The 19331-nt window shown below is 43.3% G+C and overlaps 1 protein-coding gene across 1 annotated transcript in view; it reads left to right on the plus strand.

The window, feature by feature from the left end:
- PPP1R1B (protein phosphatase 1 regulatory inhibitor subunit 1B) overlaps positions 1–19331 on the plus strand; it is a 350422-nt gene that overhangs the window by 318755 nt on the left and 12336 nt on the right. Inside the window, exon 5 of the mRNA XM_082272381.1 lies at positions 207–377. Coding sequence (XP_082128507.1) covers positions 207–377 — 171 coding nt within the window. The remainder of the gene's footprint in view (positions 1–206; positions 378–19331) is intronic.

Consider the following 19331-nt stretch of genomic DNA (forward strand, 5'->3'; position numbering starts at 1 on the left):
TAGCAAAGTGTAATTTCTTCAGCGTTGTCACATGAAAAGTTAGAATAAAATATTTACAAAAATGTATGGGGTGTACTCACTTTTATGAGATACTGTATATTTTCTCTGGTAGACCCTAAATGGGGGTTACATAGTTAGAGGAGATATCTTGATTTATCAGGCTGTCTTTGGGCTATAGCACTAGCTGTTCTCTTTGTGTTTTACAGCTGTCCAGCGCATAGTACAGGCTCACATGCAGGCCCTTGGATCTCTTGGTGACAGCGATGATGATGAACAAGAAGAGGTAAATGATGACACTGGAACAGAAGAAACATCTAAAGAGCCCTCAACCACTGAACCAGAGGAGTGCCTTGACTGTAGCGTGGAACGTGACACAGGTAAAAGAGTTCATAATGGGTTGATTATCATAAACATGACAGATTACTTAAAGGTGACAACTGTCTAACTCCAACAGTACTGGGCTGCCCGTACTTCCCATACAGGCAGGCAGTTATAATCTCACAAGACGCTCAATGAACTACCTAGAGTGATCAACGGCGCTTTGGTAGTTCATTGACAACTACAAACAGCCGCAAAGGCTGGTTTTCCCATTCACAAAACACTGTTGTTTTTTCATTTTTGCCAATCACAGAACACAATGTTTTTTTTTAGATTGTAACAGTGAGCGTGGAGAAAATCCCCCGCTTTCTGTGAAAATAAGGACTTGGGGGGGTCGGTGCATTTTACACCTTGAATGTGGATGTAACTTTACAAAAGGTGAACTTATCCTTTAAAATTGGGGGGTTTTTTACACACAACTGTAGCACTGTCCCCGTAGGGCTTGCTGTGTGTTGACTTCTTAGGTCTCCCTCTGATTACCTGCAGACATTTTTTTCACATATCCCTCCTTACTCCCATTTGCTCATTACTCTATAAACAGTCCAGGGTATTTGTCTTTTTTGTATTTAATGTGGAACTTGGGTGGGAGAAGGGAATAGTGGGATACTCCAACTGAACTATTCACAGTAGATAAGGACAACTCTCACTTGGCCTTAATCATATATGATTAGTGTTGCGCAAATATAAAAACCTTAAATATTGCTGGTATAGTGTGAATGTAAATTTAAGTGAATATCAACCCTTATGTTAGAATATTAAAACATCACAAAAAAATATAAATATAAATATTAAAGTGCATATCCTGCTTTCGTGGAAAAGAATTAAACAATTGTTAAGAATAAAATTAAAAATTGCTGTGTGCTAAATCAATGATCAATATATTAATCTTCAATAAATGAGTATCCTAAAAAACTGTGCTTAATTTATACTACCATGCAATGTGATAATAAATACTTAATTGGTGCAATCCATTGTAAAATGCCAGAAACAGTCCATAAAACCTTTTTTAAAACTGATAATAATAAGAAGGAGTCCGTGATAATAAATAGTGCAAAGTAATAGTGAACTGTCCTACATCCATGCTCAGGTAATATTAAGAAGGAGTCTGTGATAATAAATTGTGCAGAGTAATAGTGAACTGTCCTATATCCGTGCTTAGGCCACCTTGGTGTGGCAGTGTTCCCAGCCGGAGTGTGTGACCAAAGTGTCACAGATCCTTTCCACACCGTGCACCCCCTTGTGATTAGGCGCTTACCTTAAGGTAAAATCAATCAGACCCAAACGTGGAATATGGTTCTTTCAGGAGTTATATTCAATCAGACCCTCCAATTATGCAGCAGATTCGCCAAGTATATGATGAGCGTCACATGCAAAGAAATAGCTCAAATAGTGCTTATAACCTTCACAACTTTTATTGCAGATAAAAAGAATGCTGTTTCACTCACATGTTATGGTGCATCCATGCACCTATAGATCGCCATATAGTGTACACATAGTGAAATCCAGATACCGTAGTGGTATAGTGGGAGCCGCCTCGGCTATGTGTTCCTCCTATTCAGTCTGCCTGATAGTCTCACTGATGATCGGCGTAGCACTCCGTCCGTCCTTGCCCCTCCCCTACGCGTGACAACACAGGGACCACGTGTCTTCCTCAGGGGGATTTGATTGGACGGCAGATTGCTTAGTGATTTTTATAAGGCTGGTCGACGCCATATTACTGTAGCTCAATGCCTATTGAGGACCCATATGCGGCGATATGTAATGCTGTAATTAATACTTATTACTTGAAGTTTTAAAGGATGGACAGGAGCTGACTGTCTATTGGTGTCCCCCATATAACTATTCCGGTATCTGTTATAAAGATCATACAAAAATATATAAATGACGATGTGTTACCTAATAAAACCATAGACAATTTAAAATCATGTTGTGTATGCCATCTTACGGATTATTGCCCCCAAGGGCCCATAAAGACTATTTTATTAAATCCTTAAAATTAAAGTGCATTGAAAGATAGTGTTTTTCCTATTGATGTTCTACACATGTTCCTTGATTCACTCCCTCAAGTGTCTTTTGGTTCGCCCCACATAAAATTTATTGCAGGGGCATTTGATGACATACACCACTCCCTCCGTGTCGCAAGTTATGACATCCCTAATGTCATATGTTTTATTATTTTTGGGGTTTTCAAATGTTAAGCGTTTTTTTTGCGTTATTAGGTACCCTCATGCATCCGTACCATCGCCCACATGCATGGAATCCTTTGAAGTACCATCCGAATAGGGATGGTTTAGTGGGGGGCTCTATTACATTTTTGATGATTCTATCCCTCAAGTTTGGGGCTCTCCTATACACAATTTCTTGTTTATCTTTCAATATTGGTCCCAGAATTTTGTCCTGTTTTAGTACTGGCCAATATTTGGTTATGATTTGTTCAACCTTTTTGTATTGTATGTTGAAATCTAATACTAGTTTGATACCTTTATGGTTTATCTCATCGTTGGGTCTTTCAGTGTATACTAGATGTCGCCTGTCCATCATTTTGACCCTATTTACCTCTTTGTCTAAATATTCATTCTGATAACCCCTATTTTGAAACATCATTGTTAATTTATTTGCCTGGTTTTCAAAATCCTCCACATTTGTACAATTTCTCCTTAGACGTATATATTGACCCCTAGGTATATTTAAAATCCATGGTTTAAAATGACACTATTAATTGGGATATAAGAATTTCTGTCCGTCTTTTTAAAATGGGTCTTTGTTCAGATTTGCTGCTCTATAATGTCAATTTCTAGGTCTAGGAAGATTATCTGTTTTTTGCTAATGGTCCAAATGAGGGATATGTTCTGATCATTGTTATTTAATTCTTTGAATACATTTTCCATCTCTGTGTGATCTCCTTTTGCTATCATGATCAGATCATCTATATATCCCTTGTATATAGTGATCTGTGGTATTTGCAGGGAATTACGCCAATCTTCCTCCCATTTTGCCATGTATAGATTTGCTACACTGGGAGCGAATTTGGCTCCCATAGCCACACCCCTTATTTGTAAGTAGTATGTTTTGTTGTACCAAAAATAATTGTGGCTTAAGCTAAATTCCAGGCATTTTAGGATAAATTTCTTCAATTTAGTATTGATAGTCACTGATTTATCTAGCGCCCATTTGACGGCTTCCATTGTTCCCTTGTGGCTTAAGTTCGTATATAACGATGTTTCATCTGCCATTGCCATAATGGTGTCTTCTTTAACTGTTAAATTGTCCAGCAGTTGTAGAGTATGCTTAGTATCTTTCAAGTATGAGGTGGTATTTTTAACTAGAGGCTGCAGGAACACATCAATATATTCCCCTAAACGGGCAGTTAGGGAGTCTATCCCGCTTACTATCGGTCTAACTGGGGAATTTACACTGTCTTTATGTATTTTAGGTACATAATATATTACGGGGATGCGACAGGCTGATGGTGATAAATATCTAGATTCTTCTTTGTTTAATAGTCCTTTCCTGGTCCCACATTGAATCAATTCGTCCAGCTCCTTCTTATATCTTTTAGTGGGGTTGGTTAATAACTTTTCATACGTTTCACAATCTTCCAGTAATCTTTCCATCTATCTATTGTACTGTTCCTTGGATAAAATTACCAACTCTCCCCCTTTGTCCGCTGGGCGTATCACTATATCTTTCCTTTTTTTCAAGGCTTTTGATTCCTTTACTTATATCGGCCTGTCCATAAATCTTTTAAGTAGGTAGTTGGTCCAATTCTGTAGTGACCAATTTTTTGAACATGTCAACGCATTTATTATCCGTTATCTTAGGGTTAAAGGTGGATTTGTTCCTTAATGAGGTATGGGAATTCATCACATTGGAGAGTTCATAGGGATTCAGCACAAAGTGTTTTTTAATATTAATCTGTCTTATAAATTTTTGGATACCTACATAGGTGTCAAACTTATTTAGTCCTTTTTTAGGGGCAAATTTGATGCCTTTATCCAAAGTGGCCAGCTCTTTCTGTGTTAGGGTGGTCCCACTTAGATTGTATATGCCTTCTCCTATTGGTACCGTCTTCTTTTTCTGCTGTATTCTCCTCCCTGATCTGCATCCTCTCCTTCTTCCTTTCTTTCCTTCCTGGTGGGTGCGCCCCACCATGTCCCTAAAAAAGGAGGGGTGTCTTCCAGGTGATTTCGTTCCTCACTTCTCAAAGGAGAGTATCTGTTATTTGTTGGTATGGAATATGCTTCTTGGTCCATTTTACGTGTATTCATCCTCTTCAGTTTGGGGTTATAATAACTCTCCCTGAGGTCCTCCCAGTTGGGGCCTTGTGTCCTTGGGTTTGCTCCATTTGCTCCCCCATTGTCTGAATCTCTGTTTCTCGGAGATCGGTATTGGTTATTTTCTGGGGGGCCTCTTCCTGGGTTACCCATGGGTGGTAGGTCATGTTGTTGGTATGCACCTTGGGGTTGTTCCCTGTTATACTGTGGGGCTCTATTCTGATTGCCCCCATCATAATATCCCCCATAATGTTGTTGGCCTCCATAATGGGGGCCTCTATTGTATTGTTGGGGGCCTCGGTATTCCTAGTGTTGGTTGCGGTAGTAGGGTGGGGGTCCTCTGTAATATTGTGGGGGACCTCAGTAATCCCATTGTTGATTCTGGTAGGGAGGTGGACCCCGTGGATGGTTGCCTCTATATTGGGGTGGTCCTTGATAATAAGGACGAAAACCATATTGTTGACCCCTATTGTTTGGTGAATAATATTGAGGGGGATTTCTATCCTGGCCATGTGGTCTTGGTTCATATTGACAATTATACTGATTTTGCTTCCGAGGATCATTATCTTGGACATTTTGCCGTGTATCTTTATTATTGGGGGTTTTAAACTCCAGATGTTTAAACACTTTATCTTTATCTTCTTTCACTGGGGTGGGGCTTGCAGAGGCTGTGCCCTCTGGGATTGGTTGCAATTGCCATTTGAATACCTGATTTTTTTGGTAGTCCCACAAATCTCTTTGGAATTTTTTCTTTTTAGTGTTCTTATTTTCCTGGTCCTTCCTTTGCATACTTTTGTTTAGGTCTGTCGTATGTTTTTTAAACTCCGTTGTTTCTTGGACAGGTTCTAGTTTGGCCTGCATTTCCTTTAATTGGGACTCAACCTTTCTTAATTTTTTCTGTTTGCGTTTGATCAGGAAGTCCAACAGCTGCTTACCTTTCTCATTAAAGAAGGTAAACACTTCCTGCCTGTCGGCCTCTTCTGTCAATCCATCACTAATGGGTATATCCCATCTGAGTTTCCTGGGGACAATACCCTCTTTAACATATTTGTCCATAGTTGATAAATCCCACCATAAATTAATCTTCTTATCCATTAAATGGCCTATTTTTCTAAAAGTATGGGCTAGATCATTATCTTTCTGGGTTTCTCCTGAAAAAAATCTCCTCCATATTCATATCCCTATTTTCTAAAAACGCAAAAACCTCCATGGTTGCTACTAGCAGGTGTATGAGTGATTAAACCAATTCTAAGATAAGTCCTGCGAGCTACCTCCCTATCTCTGGTTTTTATATAGTGCTGCAAACACTTCACTTCTCAGAAAGTGCACAGTGCCAAAATCATATATAATTAGTGTTGCGCAAATATAAAAACCTTAAATATTGCTGGTATAGTGTGAATGTAAATTTTAAGTGAATATCAGCCCTTATGTTAGAATATTCAAACATCACAAAAAAATATAAATATAAATATTAAAGTGCATATCCTGCTTTCGTGGAAAAAAATTAAACAATTGATAAGAATAAAATTAAAAATTGCTGTGTGCTAAATCAATGATCAATATATTAATCTTCAATAAATTAGTATCCTAAAAAACTGTGCTTAATTTATACTACCGTGCAATGTGATAATAAATACTTAATTGGTGCAATCCATTGTAAAATGCCAGAAACAGTCCATAAAACCTTTTTTAAAACTGATAATAATAAGAAGGAGTCCGTGATAATAAATAGTGCAAAGTAATAGTGAACTGTCCTACATCCATGCTCAGGTAATATTAAGAAGGAGTCTGTGATAATAAATTGTGCAGAGTAATAGTGAACTGTCCTATATCCGTGCTTAGGCCACCTTGGTGTGGCAGTGTTCCCAGCCGGAGTGTGTGACCAAAGTGTCACAGATCCTTTCCACACCGTGCACCCCCTTGTGATTAGGCGCTTACCTTAAGGTAAAATCAAACAGACCCAAACGTGGAATATGGTTCTTTCAGGAGTTCTATTCAATCAGACCCAGTAGCTCAATGGAATCACCCTCCAATTATGCAGCAGATTCGCCAAGTATATGATGAGCGTACCATGCAAAGAAATAGCTCAAATAGTGCTTATCGACGTAGCGCTCCGTCCGTCCTTGCCCCTCCCCTATGCGTGACGACACAGGGACCACGTGTCTTCCTCAGGGGGATTTGATTGGACGGCAGATTGCTTAGTGATTTTTATAAGGCTGGTCTACGCCATATTACTGTAGCTCAATGCCTATTGAGGACCCATATGCGGCGATATGTAATGCTGTAATTATATCTTATGACTTGAAGTTTTAAAGGATGGACAGGAGCTGACTGTCTATTGGTGTCCCCCATATAACCATTCTGGTATCCGTTATTAAGATCATACAAAAATTGCTTATATAAATGACGATGTGTTACCTAATAAAACCATAGACAATTTAAAATCATGTTGTGAAAGCCATCTTGGGGATTAATGCCCCCAAGGGCCCATAAAGACTATTTTATTAAATCCTTAAAATTTATTGTAAAACTATTTGTAAAATTAATAAAATGATTTATTTTAATAATTACTGATAAAACAACGTAAATCAAATTCTTTGTTTATTCCCCCGGGAAATAGGGATCCTAGTTGGTGTATCCACCAGGATTCCCTTTTACTAAGTGCTCTGACAAAATTCCCTCCTCGCCAGTGTTTTTTGGGGGCTTCAATACCCCAATTAGCCGATTACTTTTGGAAGCAGACATGCTGCTTTTGATCATACTGCCACTTGTATGGAAGAATTAAGTCTTCTTGCTCTCTAGCAGTAGACTTGATGCAACTACTTTATCTTCAGGACACTCTCTAGCATCCCCTTGACTGACACCCATCCACTAACTCTTTGTCAAGGTCTTACCTTGCCCTCCTGTTGGCAGCCATCTTGGACACGTGCAGTCTGCTGCCTCTTATAAAATCATGCGTCATCACTTGCCTGCTGCCTGGGTGTCGCACAGTGATGATGCTGCACACCTGACTATATCTATCACCTGATGGGTTGCAGTCCTTTCCCTTGCGTTTGTTCTCCAAGGTGAATCTCTGTTAGCAGTCTTCTGTTCTCTGTGTTCCTCCGTGTATGACCTGACTTGGCTGACGACTCTCCTGGCTCTTAACCCCACATCGACAGAGGACCCCGCATCGGTAGACTACTCGCTTCTGGACTTGACCCCAGCTTGTTCCTGCTCTCACTTCCTCACTCTTGCTGTGCATTTATTGTTTTTTGCTCCAATAAACTGCTTTATTTTACCTGCATCCCCATATGGTCAAGGGTCATGTATGCTGACGATGCAGGTGCTCCTACGCTCCCCATGCTGGTTACCAGGCTTGATCAACAAGATCATCTTTTGGGTCAGTTCGCTCAGGAGCTGCAGACATTGCTCGCACTCACAGCGCACCTTGCTCCTGGTGCTGCTAGGTCAGTGGTTCCTCCTGTTGTTACACCTGTTGCTGCTCCTGTTGCAGCTTCTGCTCCTGCAGTTGCAGCTGGATTTGCTGTTAACAGAGGAATGACTGGTTCAGCCCCCCTTCCGTAGTGCTATGGGGATGAACCAAGTCAGTGTCATGGCTTCCTAAACCGAGTGGGCATTTATTATGAGATGGTTCCTCAGGCGTTTCCTTCTGACAAGTCCAAGTGGGCTTCCTAATCTCGTTGCTCTCGGACAAGGCCTTGGCCCGGGCGAATTCCCTTTTGGGAGAACGATAATCCTGTGATACTCAATTACCCGAGTTTTGTTGCCTCCTTTCGTAAGGTATTCGATGTGCCTGCTTGTTTTGCCTGTGCTGCAAAGCTGCTCCTGTCCATTCAACAGGGTATACGAACCATTGCTGAGTATGCCATTGAATTTCGTATCCTGACAGCAGAGGTGGGCTGGAATAATGAGGCTCTGGTGGCTGTCTTCCCTTGTGGTCTCTCTGATGCATTGAAGGACGAGATTGTGGCCAAGGTTCTCCCTGATGAGCTTGAGGCTCTCATTTTCTTCCTGATTTTGATCAATACCTGGCTCGGGGAGAGACCATCATTTAAGAAGGGCCTGCAGAGGCCTCCTACCAGATTGGCTCCTACGTTTTCTTTCCCACCCATTCCTACCTCACCTCCCACGCCTCCTGAAATCTTGTCCGACCCCCTCTGGGAAATGCTCGCACCTAAGGCGGTTATTTTTTCATTAAAAGTACGTTTGCCACTGCGAATTCCATATCTTGCAGCCTCGTGTTTCTCCACTAGTTATCGAGGCGATTGATGGCAGACCCCTGCAACTGGCACAGGTTACTCATGAGACTTGATATGGCAATGGGGGCTGTTCACAGGGATTCGACCTGTTTCCAGAATATTCCATCCCCACACTACTCCATTGTTTTGGGGTACCCTTGGCATCAGAAACACAAACCGACCTTTGATTGGCAGTCGGTCAAGATTCTCTCTTGGTCTCAACAGTGTGGCACTGTTTGTATCCGTGGGCCTGTTAAGGTACTTTGTACCTCCCCGGATTAAGTGGTGCCTACTGAATATCATAAGTATCAAGATGTATTTGACAAGGTGCACACTGGTACTCTTCCTCCTTATCGTCTGTACGATTGTGCAACCTGGTGCCATTCACCCTCGTCTTAGTTGCAGAGAATAAGGTCATGGAGGGGTACGTTGCGGATGCGCTTGCTTGGGGGCACATTCGCAAGTCCACTTCTCCAGCAGGTGCCAGTTTTTTCTTTGTAAAGAAAAAGGGGTGTGAGTTGAGACCTTGCATTGATTTTAGGAGCCTCAATCACATCACGGTCAAGAATGCATACCCAATTCCGTTGATTACTGAATTGTTTGACAGCCTCAAGGGAGCAACGGTCTACCAAGTTTGACCTAACGGCCATGTATAACCTCATAAGGATCAAGGAGGGTGACGAGTGAAAGACTGCGTTTAATACGCTGTCTTCCAGGAGTTCATCAATGATGTCTTTTGTGATATGTTACAGCAACACGTGGTAGTCTATTTAGACGACATCTTGATTTACTCGGACTCCATTGAATCACGCTACCTGGGTGTCAGACAGGTACTGCAACGGTTACGTGTGAATGGGCTTTTCTGTAAGCTTGAGAAATATGAATTCCACCTGTCCCAGGTTTCCTTCTTGGGCTACATCATTTCTGCTGAAGGGTTCTCCCGGACCCTCAGAAGGTTTCGGCTGTTCTACAATGGCCTCACCCTAGTGGTCTCTGTTCCCTTATGCATTTCCTTGGGTTTGCCAGCTACTATTGGAAATTTATCAGGAACTTTTCCTCTATGGCCAAACCTATCTCAGATCTGACCATGAAGGGCAGTGATTCCCACAATTGGATGCCTGCTGCCATCCAAGCTTTCAAGGCCTTCAAGTCTGCTTTTGCTTCGGCTCCCATTCTGTCTCATCCCAATTCTGGTTTGCCCTTTGTCCTAGAGGTGGATGTGTCTGAGACCTGAGAGGGCGCCCTCCTGTCTCAGCATCGGACACCTGATGGACTGTCACGTACCTGGTAGAAGAGCCTGATACGGTGAGGAAAGCCTCTCTTACACCTCTGACTCTGGGCCCCTGATAGAGCAAACAGGTAGCACAGGAGTGCAGAGTGGCACGAGTGCCTATTGGTCTTGATAGTAGCTTAGATGGAAGAACTGTCAGGATCAAGCAGGGGAAGACTATCGGTGGACCGCAGCGCAGCAGGAGTGCCATATGGACACCACTGAACAGGAGAAAGGAGCAGGCTGGGTCTGTCAGTAGGTTGCAGCAGAGCAGGAATGCCGGATGGACACCACTGAGCAGGAGACAGGAGAAGGCCAAGTCCGTCAGCGGGTTGCAGCGGAGCAGGAATGCCGGATGGACACCAGTGAAAAGTAGGCAGAGACTAGCAGCAGGCAGTCCAGCAGGATAGTAGGCAGGAACAGGGTCAGGCAAACCGGGTCATACACTGGCAGACGGATCAGTTGCAGATGTACAGGCAGAAGCGTGGTCAAAGACAAGCTGGGGTCAATGCAGGCAGAGTTCAGGAGAAGTCAAGGCAAGCCGGGTCGATAACAGTAATCAGATGCGGGTTTACAGGTAGCAGGTTTACACAGAAACGCTGTAGACAAGACAGCACTGAAGCACAGCACAGGCTCAGTTTAAATAGCCCCCTTGATGACCATGCAAGCAACAGGTGCACGCACTTGTGCAATGGGCGTAGCCTATGCACAGCAAGTTGTCTAGAAGAGCCATTCTGTCTATGGAAATGCCCTTCCTGACATGGACCCTTACGGTGGGTTCTACCCAAGAAGCTGTCTTCAGCTGAATGCAATTACGAGATTGGAGACAGAGAGCTCTTGGCCATTATCCTGACTCTCAAAGAGTGGAGACACTTACCCGAAGGTTTTGTGGTTCCAGTGCTCATTTTCACCATTCATAAGAATCTGGTGTATCTCTCGGAGGCCAAGAGGCTCACACCCCGTCAGGCCAGATGGGCCTTATTTTTGTCTCATTTTAACTATGTGGTCTCCTATTTGCCCGGCTCCAAGGCTGATTCCTTGTCTCGCTAGTAATCTTGTCCAGGGAGAACTCCATGCTGACACCGGTCATACCTTCAGATCAGCCCTCAAATTTTCCACTCGCCTACTAGCATTTTGCAAGTGGAAAATTATTTATGGCGAGCGTGGGGCTGCTCCGGCCGGGTGCCGCTCAGGGGAAGAGGAAAGCCGATGGTCCATCGAGCGGGGATCATGCCCGTCAATGCACTTACCAGTGCAGGGGAAGAGAGAGGAGAGGAAGAGGAAATCTGGCCGGATAATCACAAAGCACGATCGTTCCGCTGTAACAGCTTTCATTGTAATTGCCGGGCGCTCAGACACACACAGTCCCGCCTCCTAGCCCGGCTTCTTTGATAGACAGAACACCTGGCCAACCAGGACGTGTGACGTCTATCAAAGGAGTCGGGCTAGGAGGCGGGACTGTGTGTGTCTGAGCGCCCGGCAATTACAATGAAAGCTGTTACAGCGGAACGATCGTGCTTTGTGATTATCCGGCCAGATTTCCTCTTCCTCTCCTCTCTCTTCCCCTGCACTGGTAAGTGCATTGATGGGCACAAGTGAAGCTGCATTACTGGACCCAATTAAAGCTGCATTACTGGACCCAATTAAAGCTGCATTACTGGACCCAATTAAAGCTGCATTAAGCTGCATTACTGGGCACAGTTAAAGCTGCATTGATGGCACAGTTAAAGTTGCATTGGTGGGCACAGTTAAAGCTGCATTGATGGGCACGGGTGAAGCTGCATTGATGGGCACGGGTGAAGCTGCATTGAGGGGCACGGTGAAGCTGCATTGAGGGGCACGGTGAAGCTGCATTGATGGGCACGGTGAGGCTGCATTGATGGGCACAGGGGAGGCTGCATTGATGGGCACAGGGGAGGCTGCATTGATGGGCACTGGGGAGGCTGCATTGATGGGCACTGGGGAGGCTGCATTGATGGGCACTGGGGAGGCTGCATTGATGGGCACTGGGGAGGTTTCACTGATGGGCACTGGGGAGGTTTCACTGATTGGCACTGGTGAGGTTTCACTGATGGGCACTGATCAGGCCGTACTGATAAGCTTCATTGATGCTGCTGCACTGATGGGCACTGGTAGGCTGCATTAATGGGCACTGATAATGTTGTTATTAATATATACTTTTATAACTTCTGCAATAATGCAAAAATATTTAACAGTGTCATTCTATGAGATAATTTATCAAGGCGTGTTTAGGGGCGGGGATTAGGGGCGGGCAGGGTAGGAGTTGGGTGGGGCAACTGGTTGCGAGTAACACTTAAGGTCTGGCTAGTAGCTCAGGACTTCAAATTTTGAGCCCTGCCTTCAGATCATATCCTGGCTACCATCCACACCAACTTAACCTCTCCTCTTGGGGAACAGATCTTGGCTGCCCAACCTGATACTCCCACAGAGAGATCTTCTGGCAAATGTTTTGTACCTGAGGGATTGCGCATCAGACTGTTGCACACGTACCACAATTCCAAGACTGCCTTTTATACTGGTAAGAACCATATGTCCTGGGCTATTTCCCATCAGTTCTGGTGGCCATCTCTCCACACTGATGTTGCTGCATATGTGGCTGCTTGTATGGTCTGTGCCCAGAACAAATCTCCTTGGCACCTTCCCTCAGGCCTACTGCATTCCATTCCCAATCGAGGTTACACGGTTATCCTAATGGTTGTCGATAGGTTCTCCAAAATATGCCACTGTGTTCCATTTAAGCGGCTGCCTACCCGCTCAGGAAATTGCCTCTGTGTTTGCCAGGGAGGTCTTTCGTTTACAAGGGTTACCTAAGGAGATTGTCTCTGACCATTGGAGCCAGTTTGTCTCCAGGTTCTGGTGCGCCTTTTGCTTCCAGTTGGGTATTCGACTCTCCTTCTCCTCTGCCTTCCATCTGCAGTCCAATGGCGCCACTTATCGTACCAACCAAGCTTTGGAGCAATTTCCCGCTGCTAGAGTGCCTTGCGAAAGTATTCACCCCACATGAACTTTGCAACCTTTTGCCACATTTCAGGCTTTAAACATAAAGATATAAAACTGTATTTTTTTGTGAAGAATCAACAACAAGTGGGACACAATCATGAAGTGGAACGAAATTTATTGGATATTTAAAACTTTAACAAATTCGAGCTCAGTGAGGTTGGATGGAGAGCGTTTGTGAACAGCAGTTTTCAGTTCTTTCCACAGATTCTCGATTGGATTCAGGTCTGGACTTTGACTTGGCCATTCTAACACCTGGATATGTTTATTTGTGAACCATTCCATTGTAGATTTTGCTTTATGTTTTGGATCATTGTCTTGTGGAAGACAAATTTCCGTCCCAGTCTCAGGTCTTTTGCAGACTCCATCAGGTTTTCTTCCAGAATGGTCCTGTATTTGGCTCCATCCGTCTTCCCATCAATTTTAACCATCTTCCCTGTCCCTGCTGAAGAAAAGCAGGCCCAAACCATGATGCTGCCACCACCATGTTTGACAGTGGGGATGGTGTGTTCAGGGTGATGAGCTGTGTTGCTTTTACGCCAAACATAAAGTTTTGCGTTGTTGCCAAAAAGTTTGATTTTGGTTTTATCTGACCAGAGCACCTTCTTCCACATGTTTGGTGTGTCTCCCAGGTGGCTTGTGGCAGACTTTAAACAACACTTTTTATGGATATATTTAAGAAATGGCTTTCTTCTTGCCACACTTCCATAAAGGCCAGATTTGTGCAGTATACGACTGATTGTTGTCCTATGGACAGAGTCTCCCACCTCAGCTGTAGATCTCTGCAGTTCATCCAGAGTGATCATGGGCCTCTTGGCTGCATCTCTGATCAGTCTTCTCCTTGTATGAGCTGAAAGTTTAGAGGGACGGCCGGGTCTTCGTAGATTTGCAGTGGTCTGATACTCCTTCCATTTCAATATTATCGCTTGCACAGTGCGCCTTGGGATGTTTAAAGCTTGGGAAATCTTTTTGTATCCAAATCCGGCTTTAAACTTCTCCACAACAGTATCTCAGACCTGCCTGGTGTGTTCCTTGTTCTTCATGATGCTCTCTGCGCTATAAACGGACCTCTGAGACTATCACAGTGCAGGTGCATTTATACAGAGACTTGATTACACACAGGTGGATTATATTTATCATCATTAGTCATTTAGGTCCACATTGGATCATTCAGATATCCTCACTGAACTTCTGGAGAGAGTTTGCTGCACTGAAAGTAAAGGGGCTGAATAATTTTGCACGCCCAATTTTTCAGTTTTTTATTTGTTAACAAAGTTTGAAATATCCAATAAATTTTGTTCCACTTAATGATTGTGTCCCACTTGTTGTTGATTCTTCACAAAAAATTACAGTTTTATATCTTTATGTTTGAAGCCTGAAATGTGGCAAAAGGTCGCAAAGTTCAAGGGGGCCGAATACTTTTGCAAGGCACTGTATATCTCTGACCATGAGGACAATTGGGTTGATCTGCTACCCTGGGCGGAGTTTACCAGGAACTCTGCCATCAACTCGTCTTCCAGAATGTCTCCATTTATGGCCAATTATGGGTTCCAACCCGCTGTGTTGCCCGAGTCGTTCTCACCACAGGACATCCCAGCTGTGGAGGATCATCTTCATGCCCTCCGTTCCTCTTGGGTACAGATTCAAGAGTCTTTACGGGTCTCTGCACAGCATCAGAAGCTCCAGGCAGACCGGAGGCTTTTATCTGCTCCTTCATACCAGGTCGGGGAGAGGATGTGGTCGTCGACCCATAATTTCAACCTCAGGCTGCCCACTCCAAAACTGGCACCCTGTTTTGTTGGGCATTTTGGAATCCTTGGTAAGGTGCTTCCGGTGGCCTATGCCTTTGGTCTTCCCCCTGGCATGCGTATCTCTAATGTCACTTTTGAAGCCACTGGTTTGCAATCGCTATACTTCTTCACTTCCTCGCCCTTGTCCCATTCCTGTGGGCAATCATGAGGAGTATGAGGTTAGCAGCATCTTGGATTCCCATCTGTTCCGAGGTCAGGTTCAATACCTGGTGCACTGGAAGGGTTATTGTCCTGAGAAGTGCTCCTGGGTTCCCTCTGCTGATGTTCATGCTCCCGTCCTTCCCTGCGCTTTCCATGCTCGCTTTCCTCAGAAACTGTTTTTTGCTCTGCAGAGGAGGGGCCGTTGAAGGGAGGGTACTGTCAAGGTCTTACATTGCCCTCCTGTTGGCAGCCATCTTGGACATGTGCAGACTGCTACATCTTATAAACTCTGACTGCATCATCACTTGCCTGCTGGTGTTGCACAGTGATGAGGCTGCACACCTGACTTTATCTATCACCTGATAGGTTGCAGTCCTTGCTGTTGCGTTTGTGCTCCAAGGTGCTTCTCTGCTAGCAGTCTTTTGTTCTCCATGTTCCTCCGTGTATGACCTGGCTTGGCTGATGACTCTCCTGGCTCTTGACCCCGCATCAGCAGACGACTCCGCATCGGCAGACGACCCTGCATCAGCCGATGACCTGGCATCGGGAGCCTACCTCACTCTTGCTGTGTGTTTATTGTTGTTTGCCCAGTAAACTGCTTTAATTTACCTGCATCCCCATGTGGTCTGGTTTCCTGGCACCCTGACACTCTTCTACTTGAAGGGATGTTCCTCACAGGACTGGCCTCATGACACAGATCTGTGCTCTCTGTAGGCAGAATCAGATCCTTCCTGGTGTCTCCCTTCTAGTCATCTTTGCAGCACCTTGGGGTTTAGCTTCTATCAGACTTTCAAGCTTTCAGGTCAACTACCCAAGTCCACATGGCAGCTTCTACAGAGGAGGGGCAGCTACCCCCTCCCTCTGGGACCCCGCTCTCCAGCCGAAGACCACGAGCACATGTGCCCCTGGCATTTATATAGTCACCCAGCATGCAACAAGGCACTTTTCTCTGCCAATAGCCAGGGTTGTAACAAAGTCTGTGCTCTCACTTGTCAGGTTTCCTCTCACGGTCCAATATGCCTCCCTATGGGACCAGTGTGAAGCATTCAGACAAGCAGAGCTGTACCTGAGCACCATGAGCAGACCTTAGGAATAGATCCTGGGCAGAAAGAACAATAAGTTTACCTGGCTATCTTCCTGGTAAAGACCCAAAAACTATACTCTCTTGTCTCTTCTAGCACCTACCTAGGAGGGTGCTACACAATAGTTCAGCATCTGCATCTTTACTGCATTTTCAGAATCAATTAAACACAGCCAGCATTTGAAATCAAATATAGCACTTCCATGAATAAAAGAGAGAGTTTAACTTTGCGTCCAGCTCTCCAAGATGCTCCAAAATGCTCAGTGGGCATTTTCCTTACAAGGAGCCACTGCACAGTGTCTCCATATCTGCCGGTCAAACACAACCTGTCTCTTAACCTATTGATCACTGCCTGTGAAATTCTCCTTACTTGTTTCAGCTGTTTGCAATCAGTAAAGTTTGATTACATCACCGGCACATGCGCTTTCCGTCAAGTCATTCACAGCATGCTCTGTGTGCCGTTTCCCCATTCACAGAATGCCGTGTTCGAGAGTTCCGCTGTCTGTGGCACAGCTTTGCAGACTCGCGAGACTGGGCTTTTATTCCCTGCTTCTTGATTCTCCCCTTGTGACTGTGTGACGTCACAAGGGGAGTAAACCTAAAGTGATAATCATCTAAAGAAAAAGGCTTAAGAAAGAGGCTTGGTTAAGCCCCTTTCACACGGGCGGTTGTTGTACCACTAGTAAAAGCATGTTTTGTTATTTTGACATCAATAAAAACATGGCACAATTGGCATATCAGCAGGAAAGAAGGGAGGTTGATACGTTTCACACGTTAAACGTGCTTTGTCAAAACCATACAGGACACAACCACCATACACATACTGTATATATAGTAAATATCACATAGTTACACAGGTGTAAAACATGAGTTGATGGGATCCAAGAGCTTCAATCAGCTGTTGCCACTTCACATGAAGAGCAAGCCATATTGCTCAGCCCATTCTTCAAGAAAACAGACAAAAAATAAATAAATAAAAAGTATCCAAAGGTAATTTGAAAAAATAACAAAATTAAGAACATTAAACATAAAACTCAAAATAAAGTAAAAATATTAAGTATATGTGTGTGTTCATAACAGACCACACACAAACTCTGGAGAAAATATGTACATTTTAGGTATATTAAAAAAATATATAAATACATTTTAAAAATGTGAAAACAAACAAATATGGCTCAAATTGGGAAACATACACACCACTTGAAAGACTAAAATATGACTATATTCTTGTAATACTATTACAATTTAACTAATTTTATACATATACTTATAGCTACTATGAGATTGTTATCCCCATCTAGTCTAATCTCCACACGTTTTTTCAGAGTTTGTGTGTGGTGTGTTATGGACACACACACATATACTTAGTATTTTTACTTTATTTTGAGTTATATGGTTTATGTTCTTAAAGCGATAGTATACTCCGCTACTGTATTCAAAATTTCCTGTCCCTACAAAATCCTGTCTAGGGATTGGGGATCTATAATTTTATTACCACCGGTACTCTTACCTTACCTTTCTTTTCTGTCTTAAAGCTTAGTTCCCAATATTTGTACCCAAAATATCAAAAATGTTCTAGTCCAGGAATCTATGTTTTTTTTTTTTTTAGCAGTCACTGCCATTTTATGTGCCAGATAAGATGGTGGAGGATAAGTCTTCTTCCTCAGCGTCTGGCACCAGACACTTCCACAGGCCTGGCACTGACTTTAGTATCTGAGATTAAAAGAGGAGTTTTCACTGTAATGCTGCAGATGAAGACTGATAGGTGATCTTACTGTACATGGTCACTCCTCACTGGGGATGACCTAGAAAGGCATGTGCAGAGAATGGAAAATAGATAAAGCTGGGAATGCTTAAACAGGTTCCAACGGACATTCATTTCAAAGCTGATAACTTAGAAACCAGGTATGCTGTTCTATTTACCAAGGAGACACTCAAAATAGCTCCATTAATGTGCATGACCATCAACTAAGCTTTGCATTTTCAGCAATAGATGATCTTGAATAGGAAAATACACAATGATATGAGGGTACAAGGATTACTGGAGGCAACAGGGCTGATGGATCTTATCCTTACACTACTGGGCACATTTAATGGCTTCCTAATTGCCTCCAGGATGCAGAAGTTATTATTCACAGCACACACTCTAACCTAGATATGTAATATCCATTTATTTCACAATAAAAGGAAATAATTAAAGATGCCTGAAAAAATGCTTACATTGAATTTGATGGTGCTCAGATTCATTTGCTATAAGATCTATCCAAGTAGAAAGCTGGCTTCTGAAGAGCTTTAAAGGCTACTCCTAGAATTCTTTAACCACTTAAGCCCCGGAAGATTTTGCCCCCTTCCTGACCAGGGCCTATTTTGCGATTCGGCACTGCGTGACTTTAACGGACAATTGCGCGGTAGTGCGACGCTGTACCTAAAGGAATTTGGCGTCCTTTTTTTCCCACAAACAGAGCTTTCTTTTGGTGGTATATGATCACCTGTGCGATTTTTTGATCATGCGCTATAAACAAAAAAAGAGCGTCAATCAATATTTTTCACATTTTTTTATATGAAATTCCCCAAAAAAAAAATGTAAAAATCAAAATTTTTTAGCATTTTAGGCCAATTTTTTTTTTACCATATGTTTGGTAAAAAAAATCGCAAAAAGCGTATTGTGATTGGTTTGCGCAAAAGTTATTGCGTTTACTAACAAAGGGAAAGATTTTTGTCATTTTTGTTGTTTTTTTTTAACGCGTAATGGCGGCGATCTGCAATTTTTTTTGCGGGACTGCGACATTGGGGCGGACCGATCGGACCCTTGACTGACATTTTTGACACTTTTGGAGTTACCAGTGACATTACTACAGTAATCAGTGCTATATATATGCACTGTTACTGTAAAAATGATACTGGCAGTGAAGGAGTTAACTGTATTGGAGAGGGAGGGCTTAAGTGTGTCCTAGGGGCGTGTTTCTAACTGTGATTGGCTGTGGCTTGATGTGTAAGAATAGTGATCAACGGTCCTACATAGTAGAACCGTTTGATCACCATTCTTACACAAGGGAGAATGACAGGCGGCTTTGTTTACACTAGCCGCCTGCCTTTCTCCCGCTCTAACGGACGATC

The sequence above is a fragment of the Pelophylax lessonae genome (genome assembly GCF_965119305.1).
Source record: "Pelophylax lessonae genome assembly, chromosome: 11".
Taxonomy (NCBI): domain Eukaryota; kingdom Metazoa; phylum Chordata; class Amphibia; order Anura; family Ranidae; genus Pelophylax; species Pelophylax lessonae.